This window comes from Pteropus medius, unplaced genomic scaffold, assembly GCF_902729225.1.
Source record: "Pteropus medius unplaced genomic scaffold, Ma_sr-lr_union100, whole genome shotgun sequence".
Taxonomy (NCBI): domain Eukaryota; kingdom Metazoa; phylum Chordata; class Mammalia; order Chiroptera; family Pteropodidae; genus Pteropus; species Pteropus medius.
Window position 1 is genome coordinate 8,761,898 of NW_024342471.1, and position 17,810 is coordinate 8,779,707.

General features: G+C 50.7%; 2 protein-coding genes across 4 annotated transcripts in view; both read right to left on the bottom strand.

Moving 5' to 3' along the window:
• Positions 1-423: 423 nt before the first annotated feature.
• On the bottom strand, positions 424-6,439 carry FAM83C (family with sequence similarity 83 member C). The gene is made up of 4 exons (XM_039864149.1): positions 5,580-6,439; positions 3,379-3,546; positions 3,038-3,162; positions 424-2,526 (listed from the first exon to the last, which is right to left on the bottom strand). Exons 1-4 carry the CDS (start codon positions 6,090-6,092, stop codon positions 1,095-1,097), a joined length of 2,238 nt encoding a protein of 745 aa, XP_039720083.1. The 5' UTR covers positions 6,093-6,439; the 3' UTR covers positions 424-1,094.
• Positions 6,440-15,323: 8,884 nt separating this feature from the next.
• Positions 15,324-17,810, bottom strand: part of UQCC1 (ubiquinol-cytochrome c reductase complex assembly factor 1) — an 85,149-nt gene continuing 82,662 nt past the window's right edge. For 2 of the 3 annotated variants that reach the window (XM_039864163.1, XM_039864164.1), the window contains one exon: positions 16,214-16,825. In XM_039864163.1, the coding sequence (XP_039720097.1) occupies positions 16,691-16,825 (135 nt within the window). In that variant the 3' untranslated portion in view covers positions 16,214-16,690. Of the gene's footprint in view, positions 16,826-17,810 lie in introns of all 3 variants that reach the window. The other variant, XM_039864162.1, reaches the window with a different exon arrangement.

Sequence of the window (17,810 nt, forward strand, 5' to 3'; positions counted from 1 at the left end):
CATCCTCTGCATACTCCCCAGTTCCTCTCAGACCCACTCCGTCGTTCCCCTCCCTGGTCTCTCTTCACCTGATTCCCTCTACCAGGAATTTCTAAACCCTCTCTTCTCTCTGTCCAAATCCTCCCCATTCTTCAAAGCCTGGCTCAAAGGCTGTCTCTTCTAAGAAACTCCTTATGACTCCACCATCACCACAATTCTCTGCCCTTCATTCCTTACCACACTCTGTCACTGGTTAGCCTTTAATTAGATACAGCCTTGTTTTGCTGGCCAGTGGTTTATGCATTTAATCCAGGGACTGTGTCTGATTTATTTGTCATCCCTATGTCATCCCCAGCAGGGCAGGGTACACAGCTTAGGTACAAGAAAATGTCACTAGTAATTTTGCAGTACTGTGTGTGTATGTATGTGTAATATTAATGTGTGTGTGTTAATGATATTTATGGTCTGTGGATCTTGAGGGATCTACAATGTGACTGAATGCATATATTTTATGTAGCCATTCATTTAGCCAAATGACATTTATTGTGTTTGTGGGTGTGCAGTTGTGGGTGTGAACACTGTGAGTGTGTTATGTATATTATACAGGCATTTGGGGCATCTCTATGATGTGCGTATTTTGTGTGCATGGGGACATATGAACTGTCGATATCATGTGTCATGTCTGTGCAAAAACACAATCTTAAGAGTCAGAGACACACGGCTCCTACTCTGCCATTTACTTAGACCTGATTCCAAGCAAGTTATCCAACTCTCTGGGCCTCAGCTTCTACATTTATAAAATAGGGAAGATAACACCTAAGATCCTAGAATTGTATATCTCCTAGAGGGCTACCTTGTAGGATGTTATGAAGATAAAGGATGAGAAGTAACCATGTGAAGTGCCCAACACAGTGGCAAATGACATTATGGGTTCCATTTTCCCATGTATGTGTGTATGTGTGTGTGTGTGTAAGCAAGCATCCTGAGCCCAGGGAGTATCTAAACTGGGCTTCTAGACACCCTCTCCTCCCGACGCATCCCCTGCCTGATCTCCCACCCAGAGCAAACCTAGTCTCAGCAGATGGAGGAGGAATGTTTCTCTGCAGGGAGCAAGACTAGGACTCAAAGCGGCTTCGGAGCAGCTTGAACTTGGACTTGTTGTACTTAGTGATGAGGTCCAGTTTGCTGTGGCCCAAGGTCAACCGTTTCTCATCCCCAGATGGTCCATTGCTACTGCCATTGTGCTGGCCACCTGTGGGGCCCCCAGGAAGGCCAGGCTCAGTTCCCTGCCTGGCACCCTGCAATTGATGATACTTGGTGATGAGGTCCAGCTTGCTGTGGCCCAGAGTCAGCCGCTTCTCATCCTCAGAGCCCACTCCAGGTTTGCGGGCAGGGCCTGGTCCAGGGAGACCATTGGGCCCAGGCCCCTCACCCCGGAATGGGCCAAACTTTGTGATGAGGTCCAGCTGGCTGTGGCCCAGGGTCTGCCGTCGCTCATCTGGACTCTGCTTGCCAGCCCTGGCTGAGGACTTGGCTTCAGGGGATGCTCTGGAGCCCCTAGCCATGGGGTGCTGTATCAGGAGGTCCAGTTGGCCATGGCTGTGGTTTGAAGACAGTCTCTTGTCCTCTGGGGTCCTATCGCCAGGTCTGGGAGAACCTGACTCAGGGGCACCCCCAGCACTCTGGGCCCGGGGCAGGAGATCCAACTGGTTGTATCTCTGGTTTGAGGACAACTTCCTGTCCCCTGAGGTCTGTTCTCTAGGCCAAAGGGAGCCTGAGTTTGGAGTTACCCCAGAATCAGGGCCTCCTGCTTCTCGGGCTCTGGGGAAGGGGGCGAGGAGATCCACCTGGCCATGGCTCTGACTCAGAGACACCTTCTTCTCCTCCACTGTCTCCAGGGCTGTGCCATGTACCCAGCGGCCTCGTGGGGGGCTAGGTTCCTGGCTTCCTGGGAGCTCATTCTCTGGGAGCCGGGACAGGACTGGGACACCCCGGGGGAAGGAGAGGAAGGGGCGTGGGGGAGCAAGCAGAGGTGACCCTACTGTCCGGGTCAAGGGGCTGTTTCTGTTGTGGTTAAGGGCAGGGGAAGACTGGGACCATGGGGATGCCCCCAACTTGCCCAGGTTGGCCCTGTAGGGTCCTGGTGGGGAGCCATGGTTAGGATCTGACAGCTGACGTTGCAGGAAGGGTTGGCCACTGGCCTCACGACGAGCAGGGCCTGGGGATGAGGACCCCATACCCGTGTCACTGCGGCCACCGCCTCCTGGTAGAGTGAGGTAGGAAGAACAGCCCATGAGAGGGGAGTGCTTGATGCTGCTGAGGCTGGTGCTGGATGGTGATGAGGACATAGGACTTAGGATACCAGGCCTGAAGGCCCGGGCCACTGGGGGAGGGCACAGTGCCCTGGGATCCTCACCGCCACAGAAGCCCTCCACAGGCTGTGACTCAGCATACAGACAGCGGAACTCCCGGTCAAAGTCTTCCACGATGCATCCCCTCAGCTGCAGGACCATGCTAGTGTGGGCCTGGCTGCAAAGCCAGGTGAAGCTGGAGGCAGAGGGTCAGGGTCAGGAGGCAAATTGTAGGACCCTGGGGCTAGGCAGGTGTCACAACCAGAAGATCATACCAAGACAACTCTACCTCCATGAGGGCCAAATGAGGGGCAGACCTCTGAGTCCAGAGTCTGTGCAAGTCCTAGCCAACTTAGTGGACTTGGACACATGGTTTTCCATCACAGGATCTTAACTTCCCCATCTGTAAAATGGACCAGGGCAAGTTCCCTGAAGTCCCTCCAGTTCCAAAGTGCAACTGTTATATCCTGTGCCAATGGCATTAAAGTCCTCCCACAGAGCTAGCACCTCCAAGTCCCAGCCTGGGCCTGTCTCGCTACCCACACTGTCCACTGAGCCCCCTGCACAATGCCTGGCACGGGGCAGCTGCTCAGTTCATATTGGAAAAGGGATGAATGAAGGAAAGTTCAAAGCTGCCAGATCTCAGGTGCCTTTGTCAGCCAGTGGCCCAGCCCCAGGCCCCTCTCCCCTCCATCCCACTTGCTCACCTGTAGCTGCCCGCCACCACCTGCTCACAGTCGATGATGACGAACTTCTCCAAGGCCTGCCCGGTGAAGCGGCGGCCTGCCTTGCTGCAGTATGTGTCCCCACAGGTGCTTCGCACACGCATGTTCTGGACCAAGAAGGGATGAAGGTTGGGGGCTGACTTTGAGAAAATGAGACTCAAGCCATGTCTAAAGCCCATGGGGTGTCTGAGCCTTAAACAGCTAAGGGAATCCACTTCCCCATTCCTGTTGACCCCCAATGCTCACTGACCACCCAACTGACTCTTCTGCCCTTTCTGACTCCCCACCCCACCCCCTGGTTACAGCCTCTGTCCCTTACTGACCGGCAGGTGCCCTCCATTGAGGTCCATCTTGTAGCACATCTCCAGGAAGTGCCTCAGGTGCTCCTGAGCCAGGAGAAGGTAAACGGGGACACCACGCCTACTAGAGGCCTCCATGAGGTCACATAGGAGCTCCATGTCAGTGAATATGTCCATCACCACAGCTACAACCTGAGGGAGGGAGGGGAAGCTCAGCCTTGCCAGGGGCACTGCCCAGCCCAGGGGTAGGGGCTGGATCCCAGGAAAAGAGCACTGGACGGAAAATCAGGCCAGAGCCAGCAAAAAAACTGGGAAGGATTTTTAGCGATGACCTAGCCCAGGGGGTCTTAACTTAGACACAAGGTGGTTTCACTGTCTTAAAGTCCTTTGTGTGCATTTTTTTTCCCTAAGGACTTTGTCTTAAAGTCCTTTGTGTCGTTTTTTTTCATAAGATTCTCAAAGATGTCTGTGGATCAACTGTACTAGTCTAACGCTCCACTCTACATATGAGGAAACTGAGGCCCAGAAGGGGGAAAGAGTCAGAAGCAGAACCCAGACCCCAATTCCCAGTCTAGGTCCTCACTCTCCCCACTAGCTCTGGCCCAGGGACTGTCTGAGGCTCCCTTCTCAAGGATCAGAGTGCAAGCCAGTTACTGGGGTCTTCAACGCCCTTTGCCAGACCTGCCTCAGTCCCTGTGAAGCTACACAGAGATATGTGTGACATCTTATACCCAGAGACTCCCTCACTTCCACCAATGCCACATGGTACCAGGTTTTCTGCTCAGTGGAGGGGCTGGTGCCTGTGGCCTCCCTCATAACGGGCTGCCTCAAAGAAGCTCTGAAAAATCCCTGGCACCGCCAAGCCCCCACGTGTCCCTTCCCATTGCATATATCTGCTGTGAGAACCTTCTCTCCTAGTCCAGGCTGAGAGGGAGGAGGCACAGAGCAAAGCCCTCCAACTGGAGCCACACAGAACTGGGTTCAAACCTGCTACTGCTAGTGATACAGCCTTGGGTGAGTTGCTTCACCTCTGGAAGCCTCGACCTACTCATCAGCTAATGGAAATAATGACAGCTACATCTCAGAATGAAATGTGAAAATACTCAACACACAACAGAAGCTTAATAAATATTCCTTTCCTGCTGCCTCTTTAACAACAAGGACATGGGGTGGAAGGGGAAGGAAGCCCTTCCTGAGGTCACTCAGTCAGTGACAGCCCAGAGCGGAAGCCTGGCTTCTGGCCCAGAGGTGGAAGGTCTAGATAGGGGTGAGGAGGCAAGGCTCTGGGGGATGCCCTAGTCCATGGCACAGGCCTGGCCAGGAGTAGAGAGAACAAGAACAGGCAGAAAAGATCAGAGAAGCAGGGGTGACGACAGCAGCCACAGCAGCTACCACACTAATAACTCCATTCCCGGTGCCAATTAGGCCTGGTCCTCCCCTGCCTGGGGTGCAGGTAGGTCTTCCAGGCTGGCTCATGCTGGTGGGATCTCAGCATCTTGGCTCCCGCTCTCTGCGGCAGGCACCCTCTGGGCTGTTTCCCCAGACAGGGACACTGAAGCCAACCTACCTCAAATCCTGCCTGGGGTCATCTGCTTCATTCTCCTGTCTCCTGAGTCAGAGGTCTCCTTTGGGCCCAGCTAGAGATACAGTGCACAAGGGGCGAGGGGCAGATGGGGACATGCACCAGGTGGCAGGGCTGTGCCTAGGGCCCAGGGCCTGAGTCAGGACCACTTCTTGTCTCCCCGAGCCCGGAGCTCTTCAACAACTGAGTGGACCTTCCTGAGCAAGCCCCAGACCCTCTCTGGCCTCAGTTTTGTTCTGCGTAAGTCAAAAGGTGGCTCAGATGTTCACCAAGGTTGGGGTTCTTAGTTTGGGAATCATAAACCTTTTTGAGAATCTGATGAAGGCCACAGACCCTCTCCCAAGAAAGAAGCAGAGAGGATCCCCCCCTGCAATATGGACAATTTGCATGCATTTTCAGGGCGTTCGTGGAGTCCCTGAAGGCCACCCACTATTCCCTGCTTATCCATAATGTCGAGTGCCAAGGGGTTACCAAGGTAAATAAAACACTTGTACTGTCTAAGAGCCTGTGATCTGATAGAGGGCAGAAGTTCTAGTCCCAGTGCTGCCCCTAAGCTGCTGTATGTCCGTGGGCTTGTCCCTTCCCTCCCCTGGCCTGTTTTCCATATCTGTGAAATGAATATCTGGAGAGGTGAGGGCCTTACCGTGCGTGCCTGACTAAAGAGGAAACGCAGAAGGTCTTTGATGTTCTTGGTCTTGTCCCGTTGGAAGTGAACCACAGCCTGGGTGGGGCCGAAGCCCGTGGCCTGTGGAACCTCAGGCCAGCCCAAGTCCAGGTCTGGGGGTTCTGTGTCAGAGGCCATGGGAAAGTAAGTGCCCGAAGTGACTTCGGAGATCAGGCTGAGGCGGTCGGGCCCTGAGGCCTCCAGTCCCTGGGCCGCGCCAAGCTCAGGACCCCCATGCACATGGCTGGTCATGTAGTCCACATCCAGGGCGCTCAAGAAGGGCAGTTCCCGCTCCTCAGAGATGACTTGCAGGTAGGCAGCCTCGCCCCGCTCCAGAAGGGCATCGGTTGCCAGCCGGGCGGCCTCGCTGTGCTGAAGCACCAGTGGTGAGCTCTCCCGCCACCAAGGCCGCTTCAGCTCCTCCACCCTGCCCCGCAGGGATCCTGCCATACCCTGAGCTCCCGGACTCCCAGGCCTTAGGCCTCCAAACATGCCTGTCCACCTGGCTGCTATCACCCTCCAACGGTCTCCATGGCCTCTGTCCTGGGCTGGCTACAGCAGGAAGAAGATACCAGCAAACCCGTCTCCTGCCTGTCCACCCCGTGTGTGACGGGGCCCCCAACACGTTGCCGCCCTAAGTCAGAGAGCTAAGCTCCGCCTCATTGCCCCTGGCTTCTGGAACCTGTCAGGTCAGCCCCACCTGTCTGCCTGCTGTTAGGACTTGCCCTCCAAGGGGAAAGTCGGTGGTAGGTCCTCAGCACACTCCTGCCCTCATCTCTCTCCCGCCCCACCCTAGCATTGCCTCCCCCATCCCCACCAGGCTCCTAGCAAATCCTAACCTCTCAGAGCCCCCATGAGGTTGTATTATGGTTCAGAGGGGCCCGGGCCTATGCAGGGACGGACACACACACACACACACACACACACGTGCATATACTAGGGTGGATGAATGACTCAAGACACCAAGGTAAAGACATGAACACACAAGCAGACAGGCTGACTGACATACTGAGAGTTGACAAAGGCTGATATGTGCAGACCACACATTTTGATCACATTTCAACTGACCCAAACACTAATTCAAAGAATGTCCATACCCCAAACCTATCATGATGGATATTGCAAGCCTCAGCACACCTGTGCACAGGCCCTAAATAAGAGCTGAAGGGAGTGTCACACAAAATTGCCAAGGACATCACCTATCTGTCCCCTTTCTAGGCCTCTTTTTGCTCCCATAATAGTCCTGCCATTCTCCACCTCCCTAACTGTGGCACTCACAGTCGCCTGTCCCACCCTCACCCAGTTCTGAGCCCATTCTGCAAGAGTCTAGAATAGTGGCTCTCACCCGAGAGTCCCCAAGAATGGCCAGGATGTGTTAAAATGCAGATCCCCAGGCTCCACCCACTTGAGTAGGCTTCTGGAACCTGCTTTTTTAGCAGGTGCCCTTGGTGCATCTGGGGCAATGGGCTGAGGCCCACCCCTGGAATGCTGTTCCAGATGGCTGCATTTCCAACACCTTCAACTCTGGAGAAGTTCTTTGTCCTGCTGGGGGCCAGACCACGGCCTTCCTCCTCTCCTCAGGAGTCGAGTATTAAATGGTTAGTGAGAAAGTTTGTTTCAGAGGCTAGGAGAAACACACTGCAAAGTCAGGAGGCAAAAAGGGCTGGCAGATTTCTTATCTCTGCTCTTAACAAGAGCCAAAGTCCCAGAGTCCTGAGGAGCATGGGTGGGAGGCATGGCTCTGGGGAAGGGAGGCGGGGGATCAGCAGGCAGCAGCTCGTTGGGGAAGCAGGGCAGGCAGAAGTGGTCACAATGGTGCACAGTGCCAGCCTGAGGGACCACCTTTCTATGGAGGGACAAGGTCCAATGGGGAGGGCCAGGAGAGCAGGAAACCTAACGCTGTGTCTCAAGACCCTGGTTAGTAATGATTGCAACTGGTTTATCTGTGATCATGTCCAGAGCACAGGTTCTTCTATGTCCACAGAACTTCATACAGGGTCCAACACATGCACAAGGGGCAGGAGGGAGATTTAGGGGCCCCCTATGTCCAGCTGGCCCCTGGGACCAAAGATGAATGGGAATGGGCTTTGTTTTTAAGTCGTCTAAAAGTGGGGGGAAAAGGCCAAGGAACATTCCATCCCATCTCAGAGTTAGGGCCAGAAATTGGAGCACCAGGTGTTCAAGAGGCCCTTCCCTGGGGCTGGGGTGGTATGTGAGGGGCAGGGGTTTTAGTAAGCAGAGCCAGACTGTGGGAGGGTAATGAGCTGTGGGGGTAGCCGAGGTGGCAGGGCCTTCATTAGGGCCTTATCTCCAGATTTGTCTAAGGGGAGAACCAGGCCTTATCTGGGTTGAAGTAGTGCTCCTGGGCGGGGAGGTAGCCCTGTGTCTGTGTCGCTGAGTTCCTATGTTTATCCCTGAGTGTGGACATATCTACCTGATGGTATATATTTTGGGCTCGGTCTTTTTTAAACTTCTTTTTAATTGTGGTAAAATGCACATAACATCAAGTGTACCATCTTAACCATAACATAACATAAAATTTACCATCTTAACTATGTACAGTTCAGTGGCATTAAGTGGATTCACATTGTTGTGCGACCATCACCAACCACATCTATCTCCAGAACTGTTTTCCTCTTGCAAAATTACCCTTTAAACAACAGCTTCCCATTTCCTCCTCTTCCCATCCTGGTAACCACCTCTCTACTTTCTATTTCTATGAATTTGACTACTCTAGGTACCTCACGTAAGTGGAATCATACAGTATTTGTCCTTTTGTGACTGGCACATTTCACTTAGCTAATGTCCTCAAGGTTCAGTCATGTTGTAGCCTGTCTCAGAATTCTCTTTCTTTTATATTCCATTGTGTGTATATACCACGTTTATCTATTCACCCACTGATGAACACTTGGGTTATTTCTATCTTTTGACTGTTGTGAATAATGCTGCTTGAATATGGGTATACAAATTTGGCTCAGTATTTTTACAAATTTTCCTCCATGCCCATGTTTATTAGATTCCATTTTTGTAAGTAAAAAACTACTGAATATTGGCAATTTCCTAAGGCTCAATTCAACATATATACCTATATCTGTGCAGAACTGTACCTGTGCATGTACGTACATGTACATACTGGATGTTTGTGCATCTGCTTGACTGCCTTTAAGTATCCAGCCACACGTCACTGTATATTTACCTGTGTGCACACCTGTGTATACGTACTTATGTGTGCATGTCTGGGTGTAGATCTATTTGTGTGTGTGAGCGCCTGGTCAGTGGTCTTTATCTCTAAATCTGGACTGCAAGGATGGGAAGACTGACTTGAAGGGATCCCCAACATCCTAATAATGAAAATGTGTAAATCAAATCAAATTCCCTAGGGCTGCAAGACTGGCAGGCCCTCCCTATGGGCTGAGTGGGTAAAGGGCAACAAGAGGGTAGATGGATCCTGGCCATGGGCCTGGGCCTAGGGGTAGGGACCCAGGGTGATGGGAGCCATATGGATAGCTAAGCCCAGACCCTAGCTGCAGTGTGTTGGGCACAGTCCCCTTAATAACTGTTATTAAGAGAAAGAAAAATATTTTCCTGTCCAGGAGGTGTGTCAGGCGCCTGCCTGGCATCATTCTGCCCTCCTGGGGGCCATTTAGCCTTGTCTTGAACAACTTGAGTGGCGCCTGAGCAGGTGACTGTCCTGCGGGGGTGGCGGGAGCAGAGGCTGGGCTGCAGCCCTCCAGGTACAGGATGCTCTCATGCCAACCCTGCTACACGCCTTTAACGTGACACCCCTGGGTCAGGGTGTATTCCTGGGGAAAAGCAGCCAGGGCAAGTAAGAGAGCCAGAGTGTGCCCAAATCCCTTGAATCAAGGCAAAGTGACCCAAGATCCAGAGATATAGGGCCAAGTGGTAAAGATTCCCAGAGGTTGGCTCGAGCTGGACATTGAAGGATGAGAAATATTTCAAGACATGTAGAATGGCAAGCAGGGCGTTCCACACTGGAGGACTAGAGGGTTAAAGGCATGCCCGGTGAAGGAAGTGGGGGCAGTGATGCAGGGAAAGAGCTGTCAGAAAGGCCCTCTAGAACCACACTCTGAAGAGGGCCTTGCTAAGGTGCTGGCTCTCATCATAAAGACGATGGCGCAGGTGTTGGGAAAATTCCTAGAGCGGTATTTTAGGGTAACTTAGGAAGCAGTCCCCCGGGGGAGAGTGGCCCAAAGTACCAGACTCCCAGAAACAACCCAGATGGGTGTGGTTCACTATCCTTGAGTACTGCAGAGGCCCTCAGGAGGTCACACTGGCTCTGGCACTTAAGGGGTGAGTTGAACAATCACAACTCTGACATAGTGGCTGAATCTGTAAAATGGGACCAGCACCACCTCCTTCACCGGGTTGTTGTGAGGAATAAATGGGCTACTCTGTCCAGTCACGGAGAGGAGTAGCAGCAGCTCAGTCCATGCTGAATTCCAGAGGTTTTCTGGCTGTGACAGGCAGGGGCTCGGCAAAGGCCTGAACAATAATGGAACAGCAACCAGGAGTGTCTCCTGGTCAGCCCCTGGCTCCTTCCAGACCAAAGGCTGGCCCTGTAGGTGAACATGCCTCCCAGGCTGTGTCAGTGGAGTACAACTCTGAGACTGGGCCTCTCATCCTAGCTCACAGGAGGCAAGGTTCTCTCTCCACTCTACATACACAGACAAGCACTCATACCTCCCTCCGACACCTAGCACTCAGGACCACAAGGAATGAGAATTTTGGCGTTCTATTTCAGGAAGCTGTCTGGGTCTGGGTCTGGGTCTGTGACAATGGGGTCTCATCCTTTCCTTCACATCGTTCCTTCCATCTCCTCTATCTCTTCCCATCCAATGGTAGGAGACTTGTCCCCACTCCTCGTTTCCGTAAGGAGAGATTTCCCGCTCCATTCTCCAGAGGGGAAGTGTGAGAGGACCACTCCTGCTTCTCTTCTACCTCCAGTACCTGCTCCTTCCCAGTGGAGAGGGCATGGCTTGTCTGATGGGTGGGTAGGGGAGGAGCTGAGCTCAAATCATTCTGGGTTTCTCTCTTTTATTTCTCAATTCCTTCTGAACTTGGGCAGGGAAGAGAGAGATCTTATCTACTGACCTCTTAAGCCCACAACATTATTGATCCAGCTGCCTTTCCTCTTCATCCCATCCCATTCCCTCCCCTCTTTCTCTGAGCATCCAATCCACCCTGCATGTATTTAATACCTACTGGAGGCCAGTATTTTGGTTCTGAAGGTGAGTAAGACTTGGTCTCTGCCCTGGAGGAACTCGGTTTAGTGGGAAAGGCAGACTCATAAATAATTATAAGCCACAGATTCAGCCAAGGTATAAACCAAGTGCTTGGGGTTTAGAGCTCATGACCCATTCTGGAACCTTAGAGGAACCATGTCCTTACCCCCACCTTCAACTAGGGTACAGCCCTGTGGCAGGCTCTTTCCCTGCTGGTGACCAGAAGGTGAAAGAGCTGTTTCTGGCCACACGGAGAGAAAAAGAGGGAATGAGCAAGCCAGCACAAGCCTACGGGTTCTGTTTCCTGACTGTGAAACCTCATGTGAGCCTCTCAGGGCCTCAGCCTCCCACCCGTAAAGCGAGCCGGCTGGGCTGGGGGTCTCCAAGTCCCCTGTAGTGCTCACATTGTATTCTATCACTTTAGAGCATGAAGACTCTTCCTGGAAATTCCCCAGTCAATAGAGGGGAGGGGGGTATGGAACTTGGGCAGGGTCTGGGTCCTAAACTCACCAGTATGTCTCAAGGGAAGTCCCCTGGAAACCACAGAAAATTTGTGATGGGTAAGGTCAACACTGGGGCAGGGCTAAGTAGGTAGAGGATCACGGCCAGAGGCCTGAGGTTTGGCTTACCCCTACCTAAGGCCCAACCCAGGAGACGGAGTGGGCAAGACATGGTAGCATGCAGTGGGGAGAAGGCCAGATGTGGGCAGAACCAGGACAAGTACAGGAGGGCTGCTCCCAAGGGAAAAGTTCAAACACTTTGAGACTATCTGGTTCTCTCTGCCCACAAACCTGCCAGCTTCCCTCCTTCCCCCTTCACCCCAATGGCTGATAAACTCTAGATTCCTTCAGTGTGCAGACTAACATGAGCTCTCCCTTGCCTCTCAGCCCTCACCTCAGAAATCCCTTGTCCTCCATCTGTTCTCCAATGCTTGTTCTCAGGAAATGGTCCCCCCAACCCCTCTCTCTGCAAAGCCCAGCCCCAGTACTCAAGACAAGACTTCCACTTGCAGAGGGATATAATAATAAAATAATAACAACAATGCCACCTAACATTCATGAAAGTTTCCTTCCACTAAGTAGTTTACATTTATTCAGACTCCTTCCCACCCTCCACATTTTAAGCTTTTTCCTGTGCTCAAGTGGCCTTAGTTTTTTTACTGTGCTCAGGTGACCTTAGTTTTTGTTGTTATTTTTTACCCTGCTCTTTTAACTCTTGTCCCATTTTTTTTCCATTTCTGCCCAGCTAGGCACCTCCCAAGACACCACAGCTGCCAACACACCCTGTCTTCTTAACCTTTAGCAACCTGTATTCTCTCAAAAATCCTGTTCCTGAAATAGTCTAAAGCCTTACCACACACCCACTTACTCCCTGGCCCCCGTCTGAAGTGTGCAGCACTGAAAGCCTCCTCCTAGCTTTCCTCTCCCCAGACTCTTCTCCAGATTTTCCCTCCTGCGCCAGTTCCTGCTCTGCCTACCACCCCCTGTAAATGCATTACCCTCTGCCTCCGGGAGCTCATCTAATTTTGTGATGTCAAGTGTCCCTTCTATACTCAAGACAAGACCAGTCCTTGGCCTCTGTCCTAATCATCCCAAGGTCCACTCCTGCCCTGTGCCCTTGCCCTCCCTGGGGATCTCTATCTTCAAAGTCTTCCACCAGACTGGCTCCCCATGCACGTACAACCAAGGTGCACCAAAAGCAACGGGGTCGGGCTCAGAAGACATGAGACTCTTCAGCTCTGCTGTGGGGTCACCTTTCACCAGTAAGTGGTTTCTTCTCGGTGGCTCTGTTGCCCTGTTGTATGATGTGGGCAAGCCTGTATCATAGGTCACTGTAATTAGCACTTGAAAAAAACACAACACATAGAGGATTCTTCTACGCTCCCTTCTTCTGCCAGACAGCCCCATCTCTCCATCTCCCAGCTAGAGGAGAGCTGAGATTTTTTTCTCTGAAATGTCTCTGGGGCTTGAACTTCATTTAAATCCTACAATCACCACCCGGGCCCTCAAGCCTGGATGTCTAGAATCCCTTCCTGACTCATCCAATCCACCCTGCACACTGCTGTGCATCTTCACTCCCGTAAGGTCAGTCCTGTCCAAGAATGCAGGTGGCTCCCTGTCATCCGTCAAATGCAGCATTACCCAGGTTATCCCCGTCCATGGCCCCACCCACATCTCTGCAACCCTTTCTTCCCTTGGCAAACAGCTCAGCTGGTCCACTTGAGTTTGAAGACCTTCCTGTTCTGTGCCTTTTCCTGGGCAGCTCCTTGCTTCCTGTTCTTACCTGAAACTTGCCCATCCTGTATGTCCCAAATCCCTTCAAGGCTTTTCTAATTTCTAACCCCCTTGTTCTGGTTTTTCCTGTCCCTATGTGTGTGCGCCCACACAACCCCATGTGGCTGGAATATTGCTTTAGGTTTCCTTTTACTTTTAAATTGTAGCACAACTGACCCTTTCCCCACCTGGTACTCTTTCTAGAACTAAAAGCATTGGACGTGGATGTTGGAACCACCCGAGGCTGCATGCAGCGCAAATGCAGGAAGCCCCCCTGAGCTTCAGTTTCCCTCAGTGGTAACATGAGCTTAACAACACTTACCTCACAGAATTGCCGGAGGATTAAATGAGATAAAAAATGAAAATACCAAGCAGTGTCTGGCACAAAACAATCGCAGAAAAGATATTGGCTGAATTGTGGCCTGAGCTTTTAATCTTAGCCTGATGTAAGAAATAGCATTTATGATTTTTAAAATTTTAGGCAAAAAGAAATCTTAGGGGTACTAGTCATTCATTGATCAGTATTTCTCATTTAAAACCCTTATAATATTTTTCTCCAAAGAGTGAGGAAAACATTTGTTTCTTCTGATGAATAAGTACACTTCCTTTTATGTAACAATGGGAACTACGTAACCTTAAGACTTTTCCCGCTCTGCCTCCCGCTGCCAGGAAGCTCAGCAAAGTTTTATACTCAATTGCAGATTTCCTCACTGACCTGAAGGAGGCAGTGTGAGATGGACAGAGAGCAACAGCCCCGAGTTTGGGGAGACGTAGGCTGGGGCACTCCTGGCCCCTTGTTACCCTGGATAACCCACCTGACCTCTCTCATCCTTAGTCCCCTCACTTATGTAAAGGGGATAAGAATGATGAGGATAATATTTATTTATAGGACTGCTGTGATAATGCAATAAAAACACTTCATGAATTACCCTAAAAGTCATACGAAAGTTGGGATATTAGCAGCCTAGGTTTTCTAAGATGATGATTTTCCTTCTCTTTCCTCTCAACACTTGCATCTTAAGTTTAGTCTTGTTTTGCAGTTTTATTATAACTGTGTCTCTTAATTTGCTGTGATCCTTTCTGGAAGTATACATGGAAAAACTATTCCTAGAGAGCAATCTCCCCGAGGGCAAGAAATCATCTCCTTCTCTTGTTTTGTATAGTAACAATTCACAATAGAAAAAATATTTATTTAGCTAGAGAAAGAATGTTTTGTTTCTACAGCAAAGGCCAAAGGAAGTACTTCCTACCAAATTGTTAAAATAAACTGAACTGTAGGTCAGACTAAGAGAAAGGGGCTTTTTTGTTGTTGTTGGGGTTGTAACTGATACTTGCTTTAGTCATTCATTCCTTCTTTTGTTTATCAAAGCTTACACTGATGCCTACTGGGAGCCAGGCACTCTATGGGCACTGGAGAAACAAAAGCGACTGGCCCAAACATAGTGCCCACGTTGAAGGAGCTCACAGTGCAGGATGGAAGGTGGGTGTAAAAATGGTTTCACCAGAGGATACCACCTGGGGCGGACAGGAGAGGAGGGTATTTGAGGACAGGTGGAATTTCTTTAGTCAGAAGAGGGAGGAAGAGGATCCAGGTAGAGGAAAAACACAGGGTGGTCTCCTCAGGTAACCCCAAGTGGTTCAGTTTGTTCAGGGAAGAAATAGGTTAGAGACTGACAAAAACAGGCAGGGGTCAAACTAAGATGAGCTTTGCAGCCTCCAAGGAGCCTGGATTTTTTCTTGAATGGGAGGTGGGACATAGTCAATGAAAGATACTGACAGAAAGTAAGGGCTTTGGGACATCACATACATGATAAACGGATTTGGCTCTTTGAAACGCAGTTCTGTGTATAAGATGCATGCAATGTTTGATGGTTACTCATCTGTGGAGACAGGACATGACTCTGAGGCCAGGACCGTCTGCTGCTGAAGTATTCATATATGGCCTGTGTGAACACAGGCCAACTGGGATGTTGAGAAGGGGCGTCAAGTTCTGAACCAAAGCTAGACTAAAAGACCTCAAAAGTTCCTTCCAAATCGGAGATTCCATGATTCTAAAACAAGCCCAGTAGCTGAACTGGGATCTGTGGCTGGGAAGCTGCCGTGGGCAGCAAATGGGTTAAGCTCAAATAACTTTTATATATGAATTAATGTGCAGAGTTGGGAGCCAAAATCTGTTCCATTAATTTTTCCATCCATTCCAGGAGCAGTTAGGTACACACAGTAAAGTTTATTTTGGTGCATGGTATACTTCACTCCATTAAAAATAAATTAATCAGCAAATTCCTGCCTGGCTCAGCTCTGGTTTATGTAAATAGTGCCCAGCTGTAATGAGTTACAAGGTGTTATTATCTCACACACACAGAGGAGGCTTCACTCTAGAGCTCCGCTCGCAACAAAAGCATCTTAAATAAACTCAGAGAAGGCGGTTTGATTTGTAATGTTTTCACAGAAGTGGGATATACCTCACCCATATAGAGTTTCGTTATATGACTCATTTTATAGCAAGTTAAATGAAGGAAGTTTGATGGGGGGAAGGAGGGGCAATATAGTTCCCCGCCCCCTTTTTTCAATTTAAAGAAAATCTCCCAAGAGATGACCTATACTCAGAGGCAGGAGGGGACTGGTCCTCAAGTGCTCAGACCACAGCGGCTCTGCAGCATATGCTCCAGAATCTGGGAAAGGCATAGAGAGCTGGGCATGGGGCTAGGTCTTAAAATGGTACAACTAAGCCAGGAAGAATGTTCTCTTCTCCCCAGTATCTCAGATAAGGGGAGAACTAAGAGAGGAAAGACAGCACGCTTCTCACCTGGGTCACTGGAGGGTGACAAAGGGACCTTTGTTCTTGAGGCCTCTTTCCAAATGACTTAGGATATGAGAAGCCCCTGGCCATCAGAGGCCTTGGGGGCCCCAAAGGACAGGGCCAGGCAGGCTGTGGCTTGGCGGGCCACAACTCCATGAACTGGAGACAAAAGCAGCAGCAGAGACCCTCCTGATCCTTTCCTTGTCCCTGTCTCTGAGCTAAGGGTCCACCTTAGCTTATAGCATCCGCCACCTCAGATAAGTTTCTAAAAGACCCTGGAATAAAGAAGAGTCATGGCAGAGTTAAGTCTGTTTCTTTTAATGTCAAACTCAACCCATGGCTCAAAGCCAGGGGACAGAGCATGGTTACCAGTCTTGACTCAGCAGCATTACCAACTGCTCCTAGGCCACAGTGGGCCCTTGGTGGGGGTGTCCCCTTCCTAATCTACCCCATCCCTTCCGCAGCCTTTAGGGAAAGCTGTCAATCACAAGGTTGTTAGAGGGGGCTTGAGGAATGTGTACTGAGGAGCTCTTGTTCAGGGCTTCACTTGAGGAAGAGGACACCCCAGAAGAGCTTTTCCCAGCACTGCACTCCACCAGATCAGATTCCTGGGCATATTAAGAGGAAAATCAACACAAATGGGGCCAGGTATTTGACAGATACTGTTCATAGGTCAGTTCACGCCACTTTCTGCAGGGTCCTGGGCCAAACAGGCACCTCTCTGCTGGTGGTTCTTCAAAGCAAGCTGGCCAGCTGTTCAGAGCGACCAGACGGTCAAAGACCTTCATCATTATAAATTGGAGAATGGGGCTTCAGGATGCTTTGAGGATTCTTCTCCACCAGAGGGCGCCAGCTCACCTCCCCTGTCAGAAGCAGATCCTCACCATTCATGGAGTCCAGGTACTGAATCTGCAACCAGGAGGGCAGAAAACAAAGGAAAGGGACAAGGCAGGACAGACATCAGGTGGCATAAGGAAACAGCCTTCTAAAAGAGAGGAAGAGGAGGGGCCATGAGGAAACTTCTGACCATCCTAGCTTCCAGGCTGGCGGCGGGCAGGGTTGGGGGTGTCTCTGATCTCCCAGATTTATTTCACTTGAGGTTTGGCAAAACGAGTCACTGGGGAAGCTCACTGGGAAGGCTTTAGGGAATTCCCCATCATGCCTTTAAACAGTTAGACACACAAGCCCTGACTTTCTGGACTGAAAGAACTTTCTAGGGGGGATGTATTGGGGAGACACATCCTTGAGGTAGGGGTGTGTGTGTGTCCATTCAGAGTGGCAATGGAACCCAAGGTGAGCCAAATGCCCTTCTGTGAGATGTTAAGTTTCCTTGTCTGAGAGAGGGGATAGTACTGTACACCCACAGGACGTGATTAAATGACAAGATTAAATTATAGAACATATGTACACTAGAACTTTTTTTTTTAACTATGCACGTCTCTGCTGTCCTCTAGTGGTCCCTGACCCCAAGTTAGTTGGCCCGGACTCTGGTTAGTGGGCCCCAGCTTCATCCCTCTAGAATGGCTGGAGGAGTTTATCCCCCCAAACAGCTCTGTGGAGAGGGGACACCTGTGATGGAAGACAGGAATGGCTGCAAGGGAGGTGTGATCAAACAGTTCTGCAAGAAGCAGGTGACCTAATGAGTGGCTGTGTCTCAGGAGATAAAGGTGGTTTCTGGGAGGATTCCCCAGGCTGCTGCTAATAAGGAGAGCAGAAGAATGAGAAATGCTTTCAAGTAGCCAGGCAAAATTTAGGGTGAGCTGGATCAGAGCAGGAATCAGCACTGGATCCAGAAAAGTGAAGTCCATTTTGGGGTGAGAAGGCATTTGGGGGATAAGGGGAAGGGACAGGGGTCCAAAGGCCTCATCTTAGGCCTTGGATCATCTCCCCCTTC

Coding starts and splice junctions, on each gene's coding strand:
- FAM83C (XM_039864149.1), bottom strand. CDS start 6,092: ATGTTTGGAGGCCTAAGGCCTGGGAGTCCGGGAGCTCAGGGTATGGCA. Junction 3,547..5,579: donor TCTTTAGTCAGGCACGCACG/GTAAGGCCCTCA, acceptor TCCCTCCCTCAG/GTTGTAGCTGTGGTGATGGA. Junction 3,163..3,378: donor TCAATGGAGGGCACCTGCCG/GTCAGTAAGGGA, acceptor TTCTTGGTCCAG/AACATGCGTGTGCGAAGCAC.